At 40.4% G+C, this 12,741-nt stretch overlaps 1 protein-coding gene across 1 annotated transcript in view; it reads left to right on the top strand.

The window, feature by feature from the left end:
- Positions 1-9,435: 9,435 nt before the first annotated feature.
- LOC137676268 (uncharacterized) overlaps positions 9,436-12,741 on the top strand; it is a 93,837-nt gene continuing 90,531 nt past the window's right edge. The window contains exons 1-2 of the mRNA XM_068422966.1: positions 9,436-9,514; positions 11,037-11,107. Coding sequence (XP_068279067.1) covers positions 9,503-9,514; positions 11,037-11,107 — 83 coding nt within the window. The 5' untranslated portion in view covers positions 9,436-9,502. The remainder of the gene's footprint in view (positions 9,515-11,036; positions 11,108-12,741) is intronic.

The following is a 12,741-nucleotide window of genomic DNA, read 5'->3' as shown; positions in this document are numbered from 1 at the left end:
AGTACTGTGAGAAGGTGTGAAGTGTTTATAGTTCAAGTGAATTGTATTTTATAGCAAATTAACCTTTGTGTTCCTATTTTCTTTATCCAGATCCTGCAAGGTGATAAAAATTTATTATCTTTACAATTACTTTTGATGTATTTTTGTGAGGTAAATACCCTTGTGCATGATATGCTGGATGTGAATCCAGTATAGAAATAAATTCTCCAATGAGTGTCTTACTACTTTTTCAAACCAGGACACCAAAAGGTGCATGGTGAAACCTGCTGATTTCAGAGGAAGTGCTTCTTCTTACCACTTATAATTGATTTTTGTTACAAATATTTTTTAAGCCTCTGAAAATCTAGTGCTTGTTGGAACAGGTGGCTGTGTGGTTTGGAGATGCTAAAAGTAGTTGTGCTCAAGTCTAGAATAAACTAAGTGAGTAGGAGGCTTTTTGAAAGTCCTTTTATGGTTGGATGTTTTGCTTTGTGCAACATCTTGGTCTTTGTAACAAGAAAAAAAAAAAGCAGCTTCAACGAGCTGCAGAGGATTATTGCATTAATGAGGTGTGTGACAGACACTGCTCTAGGATCTAAAGCTATGGTCATGGTGGATTTGAATGTGACAACAGCGATTTCACAAAATCACTGCGGGGGGCGGCGGCGGCGGGGCCGTGCTGCCCCCCCGGCCCGGCCCGCCTCAGCCTCGGCCCGCCCTTCCCTCATCTCGCCGCGGCGGTTTCCCGCCTCCGCCCTGCGGCGCGTGTCTCGCCGCCCCTCCGCGTGGGGTCGCTGCGCGGGGTGGTGGGATGGGGCTGCAGCGACCGCCGCGCGCTGCCCAGCCTTGGGGAAGGCGGGCGGCCCCTTCATCGCTTAATTCCATCCTGGTAAACGGCCTGGAAAAGGTACATGTCCCTCAGTGCTGCTCGCTTTTGGGGCTTTTTTTTTTTTTTTTCCCCAGGGAAATAATGTGGAACCCTTTCCCCGAAGCTCTGCCCTGGGAAGTGTCCCGTTCTGTGAGGGTGTCCCCCGCCGCGGCCCGCGCCTCGCGGGGCGGCCTGGGCGGCTGTGGGGTGCGGCGGGTTTCCCGTCAGGTCTCGTTATTGGGTCCAGAACCAGTAAAGTCTGTCAAGAGACCCAATAGCTGTAAGAAGAGGTAGGGGGGAGCGGGCGCTCCTCGGCCCCCCGCGCTGGTGGGGAGCCCCTGGCGCAGCCGCTGCCGCCATCACGGGAGGGCGGCGGCCGTGCAGGTGTTCGCGCTTAGAGGTGCAAGTTCGGAGCCACGGCGAAGGGCCCTTTCCTCATGCTTTTGCCTATTAAGTGAGCTTTATAACAATAATACTAATTTAAAAAAACTTGTGGGGCCTTTACAGAACAGACTTTACCAGTTTATTAAAGCTCAGATTTTCTTGGCAGCACTAGCGTAGAGTTTTCAGGTGTCCGTGGACATCCTTACTCCGTTGTGTGCTAGATGGTATTGCTGATTAAATTCATTTTGCAAACTCGAGTACAATATCCATTAAAATGGATGGATACTTTTCTCAGACTTACCGCCAGTGTGAATCTCCTGTGTGTCATTAAACTAGTGTGTTTGCAGGACGTGTACCTGATCTTCTTCAATATTTTAAGATTATCTAGGGCAGCACCATGGTGGAAATTTCTCTTTGGGAGGTTCTTTGTCTGCCTGTTTTGGGTGTGGTGTTTGATTTTTTTGAAAAATATCATTTTGGGGGAGGTAGGAAAAAATGCTTAAAAGATGTTGAGCTTGTTTTTCGATCTTGGACTGCATCCTGCGCTTACCAACCCCCTCAATTGAGTGAAGTTAGTTAAGTACACAGGACATTAATGTTATGTTGTGTTTTACCTTAAAGGTTTAGCTTCAGCATGCATTTAAGAGTCTGCCGCAAATCAGGCATTTAATTGCTAACTTTTAAGTTTCAATACAAAAGGCCCCAAGTCTGTGATATACTGAAAAAAGCTGTTTGAAATATTTTTTACAAAAAAGCCCTGGAGTTTTGTTTGTGAATTTCTTTGTTCTTTAGTATATGAAATTGTCAAGATTCAAGCAAGCTCAGATTTATAAATTCTTGAGTGTGCTCATACACCTACAATAAGGTATTTTTCTTCCTTTTTATTAATATAGTTTCTTCCCTAGGAAGTGTGAAGCTGCAAAACTAAAACTTTAAATTAAAATGCAAATTTGATTATTTTGGAAAGTGTGATTTACAGCTGTAACTGAAAAAGCAGAGCAAGACAGTTTGAACAAAATAGAAAATTAGATGCAGTTACCAGGTAGCGTTGAATTATATTTTCTTTCTCTAAGCCAAAGCCCAAATCCTCGAGCTTCTCTGTTCCAGCAGTCCTTTCTATATATAACATACCTCCGGATCACAGCCTGAATTTGAGTACGAATGTGAGCCTGACCTGTGAGTCTCTTAATACGTTGACATGTAACCCATTCTGTAATTAATGTTTTTTACATAGAAATTCATAGTATCTGTTCTTTTGCATGGATCTTCTATGTCAATATTCAGTCTGTGGCTCACAATGTTATTACTGGCTGTTGATCCTCAGTTTGGTATCAGAAAGACAGAGACTCAGCTACGGTCTGGTCGTGCTGATGTCTGGAGCTGCACCTGTCCAGTTCTCAGGCACTGGGATCACTGGTGACTTTGGATGGAAACTTCTGAGTAGCTGCTGCTCTGTTCTTAAGGCATTTGAATTTCTCTTAACTCCGCTCAAGCACATGTTGCGTGTCTGCATTTATTTGATCTTTTACATTTAACAAGATTGCTTGTGCTTAAAATTAACTGTATATATAACTGCATTAATGTCCAGTGTTTACAAATGAAAACTTCCTCCCTCTTGAATCTTTTGAGAAAGTTTGTTTTCTAATTCTTAAAGAGAACTCTTCTTCTGTGACACACCAGCTATTTTTGCATTAAAATGTTTTTACTCCAGAAATCGTAATTGAAATGCTAATATCTGTAGCTAAGTATTTGTCTTAAAGCTGTAAAACATGTCTCTTACTAAACACTATGGCCTTATCAAAAAGCTCATCAAAAGCATGTGATTTTCTTAGTGTGATACCTGTTGTGTAACCTCCTAGAAAGATGCTCTCTTGCCACATGATAAGACATACATGCAGTGTTGTTGGACTGCATATGTGCAGCAGTTCTGAGGCATCCCAAAATCAAGTGTGCTGCAGTCTTGTGAACAGGTCTGACGTTTTTGGTCCATCTGGTTAGACCCTGCTTTGTTTCAGGGACTTTGGGCATAGACTGTCTCTCAGCATAGTTCATACAACCTTTCCTGGCCACCCTCTTTCCTAAAGCACCTTCCGTGTGGGAAAGGAGTTGCCTGTGACCTGCATGAATGATTCTGGGTGAAAATTAGAAATGTAACTGAAAGAGAAAATTTGATTAATTTTTTTTTTTAATGAGAAACCTGCCCACAGCGCTCTAAGGAAGGTCTAGCTGTTTAGAGACAAACAGGTTTCTGAAAGAGCTGCTGGTGTTTGAGTGGGGGATGAAATGACTAATAAAGTGGCCTTGTTCCAGGAAAGTGTTTAGATTTGAGCACATGCTTAATTTTTGGAGTGTGCTTATGCTTAAAATTAAGCACTTATTTATGTATTCTGCTGACTCTGGACATTGGTGCCATACATGAGGTTAACATAAACTAAGTGGAAAACTTCCTGTAAAGTATCAAATTAATTTAAAAAGGAGCTTATGTTGGCCTCTCCGATGGATTACAAGTGTTGTCCTTGATACGAGGGTAGGGCTACAAATGCCCAGCACACAAACAGTGCTTGTAACTTGTTGCTGTTGAGCTACGTGATTCTTAGGAGAGTCACGGTAAGGCAGAAATGCCCTCTAATTCCAATTTTGATATTGGCACTGACTTCAGTATAAGTTTTATGCTTCTAAGTTATTTAGCAATAGCTATGTGAAATATGTTGAAAAATCTTGCTATATAAACAGTTAAAGTCAGACTACTGTGGAGAATGGGCAATAGTAGCGATTCAAGAAAAAAATTGTCACAATATAGCAGTTTTCCGGTAAATTCATCATGTTTTTATATTCGTGCCCAGCTGTTAACTTACCTGCTTCTATCCATATTGCTGATAGTAGATGAAGAGCTGAATGACTGCAGGATAATGTACAGAGCACATACTATGCCCAGATGAGCTCTAATCTTAAAGAATTTTCTGAAAAGTCAGAACAAATACAAGACTGAGTAACTCAGCAGAGTAAAAATGGCAAACCCAGCGAGTCAAAAGATTTCCACAATGAAATCTCTGAAGCAGTTTCAAAATTAGAATATTCTGAAAAATCACGGTGGAGATGGAAGAAGGCTTTCTCAGTTACCACTTCAGGTCGATCATAGGAAATCTGAGCCGCTGTATGAAATCTGTAAGATTTTTTTTTTTAATTCAGTTTCAGACCTGAGCTGTCCACGAGTTTGACATTTGGTAGATCGGGGATTTTGATAGAAGGTCCCAGTTTTCATCATGGAATATTTCATTAACTCTTTAGACTTGACTTGCTTTCTCTCATCTTCTTTGGTCAGTGATCTATGCAAAGCACATGTGAGAAGTTGCTTTCCTTTAAGTCAAATTTGTAAGCATTTTGAACTGAGCGAATGTTACCTGATTGAGAAAGTAGGTTCAGGCAAGAGGCTGTGACAACACAAGCTTGGTGGGGGAGAGTAGTACCAGTGACTGGGATTGTTATCTATGATTTCTATTTGTGAACCTGGTTGAAGTAAGCAGTAGCTCAGGTAAACTAGAGGCTTACAGCAGGTTAAGACATGGCAGCAGGAGGAAACAAATCTTTGCCTGTCCACAGCAGCTTCCTTCAGAAGGTCTTGGTGTGCTAGAGTAACTGAGTTTTGACAGTGCCTCTGTGGCGTAAGTGGTCATCGATCCCATTATGTGTGAAGAGCAGACATGGCCATAGGCTACCAGGGAAGGCGTATGACGAGAACCCCAGTTCTAGAAGAATGAATCAGAACAGGAGGTAGATGGTGAATCTCCCTCAAGCAGGAGTGGAAGGTCTTTATCACAAGTTCAGTGAGCCCTGGGAGACCTATGTCTGATGTGTTGTAAAAATCTGACTGCTACCAGAAGGACTGTAGTTTAGTGGTTTTGTGTATTATTTACGCACCATTTCATACATCTTAGGTTTGGGACTTTGGTTAAGGGTTGAGCTGCCTCCCATGAACTTGCTTGCTCCCAATGGAAACACCTTGCCTTCAGCCCCAAAGCTTTTGCTTTCATCCTGTGTGCTTTTTGATTGATTAATCATCGGGAAATGATTGGTAGGGTGATTTTAAAAATTTATTTATTTATTTTAAACTTACTGCGTGGGATTGTTCTGAGCATTTGCTATGTTGGGATTCTGTACACTTAATTTCTTTTCCTTGCAGTTTTGTGGAATTTCTAATAGATTAACTTCACTCTCTTTTTGCAAAAGGCTGAAATGGTGTTAGATCGATTGAGATATTTGTGTGTCTGTCTCTCCCTCTTACTACACACACAGACCGTCCCCTCTGCAAGCTGCCCAGCCAGAGCCCCTCCTCTGGCTGGAAGAGGGGAGTTGAAATAGTGAGCTCCTGCATTGTGAAGGAAATTTTCTTTCACTGCCTTGCTCAGAGGTGCCTTTGAGAGGAGAACTGATGTGGTTTTGTTAACTTCTGTGCTGAGCTGTTGATTTCGATGACCATGGGGCTGCACGCCATCATTTTACTCTGTGCTGTTGTGGCAGGAGCTTCAGCGAGTAAGTAGAAGAAACTTTTTTCTGCTGCTAAGATTGATCTGTCTCAATGCAAAATACTTCTTCTAAGGAATGATCTTGCTGGCAAAACTTCCAAGAAGCTGTAAATTATGTTACAACTTGGAGGTTTGCAGTAATTCTTGTAGCAGCTTTGTCTTGATATTTTCAGTGTAGCGTAGCAATTTGCTTTACTGAGCTCTCCGGGTGGTGCTGGGCAGGCGGGAGGGCACCCTACCTATAAAGGGGTGCAGTTAAGTAGTGCATCTTCCTTCAGCATTACTAGGGAAAGCAACAGAAACAGTGGGATTGTGCCAGGCAATTCGTTATCTCACCTGAAAATAACATGTTAATATCATGTTCTAAAATTGTGCTCACTTTGGTATTTGGCAGCTGAAGGGTTCTGAAAAGTGTGACTAGGTCATGAATGTCAATGTTGTAGTCCTTTGTTACTCGTTAATTGAAAAGAGATAAGTGCATGCTGTTTTTAAAGCCAAAATAAATTATGGAACAAAATTTAAAATTTAAAAAGAACAAAGCAAAGAGCAGAAATTCTAAATTTAGGCACCTTAGCAAAGTTAACAAAGTGCCTGATTGTACAGGGTGCTCAGCTTCCCACACTGTCTGTGATAAGCACGTTTAAAAATTCTGAGCACAGCATTCAGGTCTCCACACGGGAGCTGAGAGAGCTCTTAAATCTGGTCCTGGAGAGGCATGCTCAACATCTTAAAAATCTGATGCTACATAACAGAGATTAATTTTCCAAGTTTGTCTTACCATATTTATTTAAAGGTTCTTGAGTAATTTGTACTGATTTCTTCATTAAAAGCCATTGATTTAACAATACCTTTTTCCACTGTTTAAAAGAAAAGGGCAAGGTAGATAGCCCTTGTCTTACTTGAATCACTAGAAACTTAGGGATGATTTTTTTCCCCAAGGTGACTAAGAAGTGTATTTCTTTCTCTCCAAATGCGGTATGTTTGGAATGTTAAAGTTAATACATATGTTTTATGTATAGATAGGATATTTATAAAAATTAATAGCTGAGTGATAATTCTCATGTGTTATATCACCCGGTCTCTCTATGCTAGAAAGTTTTCTAGTTTTGCATATATCTAGGACCAAGTTTACTTGAAAATAACATGTTATTCATACTTTTTAAAGGTAAAATCTGAACTTCCATACAGAGAATTAATTGTGCAAAATAAAAAGGAGCATTTGTTGGGAGGAAAATATTAATGTGGGGTAAGAACTTTTCAAGAAAAATGTAATTCTACTCTCCAGAAATTTAAATTTTAACTTGGGAATAATGTATATAAGCTTGAGTGAGTGCCAAAGAAACAAACACTTTCTTGGTTTTGTTCCAAAACCAGTGAATTCCCTTCTTTCCTCCTGCCAATAATTTTGACATTTCAAAAAAAGGGATTAAAAGAAGGAAAAATACAGTTCCTATAAATAATATAAATGTGGATTTTAAATTGTTGTAGTTTGACGAGAGCATTTCCTTCAGGCACATAGCGTATATAAAACATCCAAAAGCACAGAACCAGAATAAAGAGGCTCTTTTAACTTCTCTTTCCAGTGGGAGACAAAGCTGAGCAGCACAGGGATGTTAGTTATGGCTTAACAGGGAGGTTCATTAGCGTATAGGATAGCATAGAGGTTGGGGACAATTATACTTACTGTTGAACTTCTTGTGGGTGTTATTTTTAAGAAAGATTTATAAATAATGTCAAGTTAGGGCTGAATGCTTTTAATACTAATTAAATTATGTAATACATGATTTATTAATAAAGTAGCATTTTCTTTCACTATGGTACATACAAGTGCCATGTATTGAAGTGCAGCAGGATCATGTACTTGCTTTTGGCTGTTCCCCGTGTATCACTGCAGTGCGTAGGAGCAGCTGGGATCTGACTGATTTTGCCGCGTGCACATTCCTATTGATATCTAGGACTTGGGGTAACTTCTGAGTTGAGTGCTGGGGAGTGTTAGCAGTGCAGGATCAGGTCCCGGAACGTGCATCTCGTGTCCGTCACGAGGCTCCTCTCTCAAAATTCCTGCAATTCGGCTCAAGTTTATCACAGAAGTTCTCAAGAGATTGGGACCAGTAGGCCAGTCTGCAACATAGTACCTGTCTATTTGCTAGGAGTGAAAACAATCTGCAATGATTTTGCTTCATGTGCTGAAGCATGATTTGTATCAGTCTAGCCCTTTGAGTGCCTGGTCGTCATACTTGTAGAGGCAATCACAGTGGTGCATGGGAAACAGACACCCTAAAAATTTCGCTGTTGCTTAACTTCTCTGTGAAAACAGAATTTTTCGTCCAGTTCGTCATGGACTTTTATGTTGCCTGGCAGCGCGTGCAATAACTGACGAATCTAATTCTGCCAAGCTTATTTAAGGTCATTCAGCGTCAGCATTAGAGTGAGCGTCTTACTAGTTTGTTTTGTTTTGTTTTGTTTGTTTCAGTTATTTCATTGTAAATGAAAAGCAGTAGGTCTGTCCTGAGCTGCACACAAATTTTCAGTGTTTTTCTATCACCTTACCTGTCATTGCAGGATCCTTGGGGAGTTTAAGTTATGGAGCTTCCTGTTTTGCGGAGTGTGTAGGTGAGTAAGACAAGACTGTATTCAGGCCTTGTATGTGACAAGGAAGGAGGGATTTGAAAACTTCCTTCTCTTCAGCAGGGATGTTGTGTTCTTAGAAGAATGATACTTATGTCTCAGTGGCTGGCATTCATGGAAGAAGCGGAGAAGTTCCACTAAGCTTTACCAGGCCCAGACCTGCCTGTGAACTCAGAAACAGACATTAGAGCTAAGCAAACTACTAAACCAGTGCAGGACAAAACCCAGCCATGTATGAGTGTCTTTTCTAGCAGTACCCAGTTTCGTACTGAAACAGGCATGAAGAAAGACTTCTCCTTCAATGAGCAGGCATAAAACTTCTGTCCTGTAAAGGAGGAACGGACGGGAAGACAGGATACTGAACTGACCTGGAAAGGTTTGGTTGAATGGCTTGAGGTGTAGTTTGTAACTTATGCTTCTCATTTACATTGCTAGTAGACACTTGAATGTGCAAAAATGCTTTTCAGTGTAACAGCAAGGGGAGCACTTGGATGTTGTGCTCCCAAGGAGTTCTTAAAAAACATGTCGTTCAGTTTGTCTCCCTATGTGTGGCCACAGCATGGGCATGAAAAGCACTGAATGCATCAGCAGATCTTTTTCATCTTGCTGTTGCAAAGGTCCTGCTTTGATGCTCTCTGAAAGGTGTCAAAAGAGCATCATGCTGTAAATGCATTGCATTCCTTTTCTGCTCTTGGAAATTACATTCCTGCCTTGATGGAAATCGTGAGGTTATGTGCATAGGAGAGAGGGGAATTCTTTTCACCTTCCATACAGGAGCTATCACTAGCATGCAGGGTGCTTTCAGAAACCCAGTTCTTTCAATTGTAAGTCCAAGTGGGAAGGGAACATTCTGAATATTCAGCCCCTTGTTTAGCTGATTTCAGTGGCCAAAAGATTAAAAAGTAGAAAAAAAAATAGGGGGAGGGAGAAGCCTAATAGACTAAAAAAAGGGTTTTTTGTTTGTTTCCTAGGACACAGTGCATCATACTTCCAAAAAAGAGCTAGATACAGCTACAGGTATTCAGCAGTCACCAGCACATTCCTGCAGGGAACTATTTACAAAAGCAGTGGCATCTCTCTGGAAAGCACAGTGGTCATTGAGGTATTGGGGAATTGCCAGATGGTTTTGAAAGTGAGTATTGTCATAATTGTCTGAGTGATTGGGATGAGCTAATGTGGAACTGTATCTTTCTTTGGGATTACTACTACATTTAAAACATTTGTTTTTCTTGGAATTAAAAGCCAGTTCAGTTTTGTATCTCATAATTAGGGTTGTAGAATTCCTTTGATGTCACACGGCTTTGAATTAAGTATTTGCCAGTTTTAAAAGGCAGATTAAACAAATCATTGTTTTATTTCCTAAGTGGCATGACAGTTTCACTGTTTTGTCACATGGAGTGCAGAACTGGAGACGAAGCTAGTCCCCTTGAAAGGAACTTGGTTTATTTGTAAGCGCTTCCATATCTGTAGCAGTAATTTTAAAATAGCAAGCATTTTAAAGGGAACTTGAGAAACTTGTAGAATGTGCTGGATTGGTGCCATTCCTAGCACAGTGTAAAATTCAATCTTGTAACACTCCATTGATCTCGACAGGAGATCTCTCAGTGACAAGAGCAACAGACCAGTTTCAAATTACGGACACCTCTTCCTAGGGTGAGCTCTGTGGTAGGCCAGTTCGAGAACTACAGTGCTTTAGCAGGGGGAGCATGGAAAATAAACTTATTTCATCTGCCTTGATCTTCCTTCAGGTTAACAGAGGGGATAATTCATGGGTTCTGTGGGGGGTTTACATGTGTGTACTATATACACATATACATGAGGCCAACGAAGAATAGGATAGTTATCCCTGTCCTAACATGGCCATATGGATAAAATTAACTTGCTAGTCGTCCTGTGATATTACATGAAAAATGAGTCTTTGGGTACTGTCTTCATATTGAATCATTCTCCTCTGCCTTACAATATCAGTAGGTGGATTCCCCAACTTCTAGCTCTTTATCTTAATCTGAGGCCTCCTAAGATATGCAAAACAATATGTAGTTGAATGTTTGTCTTTATAAAAAATAAAAAAGTAGAAGATATTAAGAATTTCTAACAGTTGCCGTCTATGTGGTACTTAAAATGGGGCAGAGAGACACCATTTTTGATCTACCATTTGAGAACAGTTCTTGCCACAACCAGCCAAACTGCAAGTTCTAGGATTCCATAATGAACTTAAGTATGCATTTTCTCCTTTGAATTCGGTAAAAGTAAGCTATGAAATGGCTACTGAATACTGAGAACTTTGCCAGGTATAGCCTCAAGAGTCAGCTGAGGTGGGTAGTCATTTTGCTTCTCAACTGGAGTAGAAAGGACTTAGGTTTATCCAGGTTTCTACTTTACCCCAGAGTAGGTGATTGCTTTTGGCTTGAAAATGAAAGGGATATAATAGTGCCGTATAAAATGTATGTAATAGTGAGTGAAACTTCTTTGTAGAAGTTTCTGGAAACCATCTCAGATATGCCACCTGAAGATGTGGCTATTGCAGTTGTGTTGCTTGCAACATTGAGCCTTTTTTCATAGCCTATGACAGTTTATGTAGATATCCTTATGCGACAAAGTTCACAAGTTCCTATTGACAATGATATTTGTTGCTCTATAATCTTTGCTCCTAGCTGCAAGATGTGCAGATAAAGAAAAGTCTTGCATCCAGAGAGGAGCCCCTGAAGGAAATGGACAGTCTAAGGTAGAGAAACTTCTAATCTGGTCTAGTTCTTGTTTTTTTGAAGCTGTGTGGCTTAGCAGCATCTTGACTTGACATTGTTCACTATATTTCATACTCTGTTTAGTTTTAGTTGGTTGGTTGGTTTTTTTTTTGAAAAGCAAAGATCAAGGTATGAGCACCGTCAGCAAAATGAGAGGCATCTGGTCCAAAAAAGTTTTTTTGAACCTGATTTTCATCCCTTTGTATGTAAAAACATTTGGAGAGTAGACAATTAAAATTATTCTGGGTACAAATCATCAGGCCGCTAGCTGGCTATCAGCATGTATGGATCGCTCGCTAGTTCTCTGAATTGCAGTTGCTACTTGTACAGACTCTTCAGTTTTGAAGTACCTTTCAGAAGTTCTTGGTTTGGAGGATTCTCACGATGCAAAATGTTCATTTTTTTTCGTCCAGGATATTTAAATTGCATTTATTGATCTAACGCAATTTTCTTCCTTTTATGTTTTTCGTTTTAGTAGCTCATTCATAACACATGTCAGTGTGTTTCCCTCTGACTTGCAAAGGTATAGACTCTAGTGAAGATACCTATACAAAAAGATCTCTTCAAACTGTGGAGTTCTGGTATTTTCCCAGAGAGCTGATGCTTCTTGTGCCATCAAAATAAAAGCAGTTCTGTTGTCTGATTAAGCTCAGCCTTGTAATCTTCCTCTTTGTCCTGCCACTTGGATTCTCAGCCTTTAAGCAACACTGAGAACTGAGATAATTGGCTCAATTCAAAGGGTCAAACAGAGCAAGTTTGGAGTAAATGCATTGCTTTTTATATTCATTGGGAAGAGCTTTGTGTTCCACAGTATGAGTAATGGTATCAGAGTTCAAATCAGAGTACAGGCATATCTTCTTCTGTGAAGTTATTTGTAGGATTTTCATAAAAGTAAGAGCAGTTGTTTCTTGTTCATTGCAGAGAAGCCAAAAAATAGAGGTAGCAAAGAAAGCATTCAGTGAAACTTGGCTATTGAAAATAATTATTCAGACGAGTGAACCTTATTAGCATTTTCCTCAGCCTATTGTGAATATACAGTGGTCTAGCTTGTCCTCTGAACATGCATGTAATTTTCACAGATAGTAGCGAAAGCAACCACAGTTGCCTAGGAGTTCAGAAACCCTTATCCCGTGTTCACAGTCTCTTCTCCTGGAAAGACTTTATCTAGATGCTTGTACATTAAAAGTTTTTCTATTGCATTGTCTTTGTGACCCAGTTGATTGGATTACCAGTTAGTTCCACAGTTAATGTGCAGGTGAACTGTGTATCTCCCTGTACGGGAGCTGACCGTTGGGCTACTGTAGAATTCTTCCTTTGGATGGCTTATTTTTCCCCATTTAGAGGGGAAATATATGATGAAATATATTAGGAGTGAAAATAGGTGTTAAAAAGTGATCTCTTGCAAAAGTAGAAAACACCGTACTCTCAATCTGGGATAGCAAAAGCAATTAGGGAGTGAAATGACAACAGAGACTGGGGGATAGCTTTGCGATAGAGCCCAAGTTTGTACACCTAGCAGAGCAGGAAGATATGGGTTGATTGGAAAGCAGTTGTTCTTGTGTCTGTCACAGCTGAAGAGGAATGATAAAGAGTACATGCAGTTACTTTGCGATTG

The sequence above is a fragment of the Nyctibius grandis genome, chromosome Z (assembly GCF_013368605.1).
Source record: "Nyctibius grandis isolate bNycGra1 chromosome Z, bNycGra1.pri, whole genome shotgun sequence".
NCBI classification, from domain to species: Eukaryota; Metazoa; Chordata; class Aves; order Nyctibiiformes; family Nyctibiidae; genus Nyctibius; species Nyctibius grandis.
This window is presented reverse-complemented; position numbering and strand designations above follow the sequence as displayed.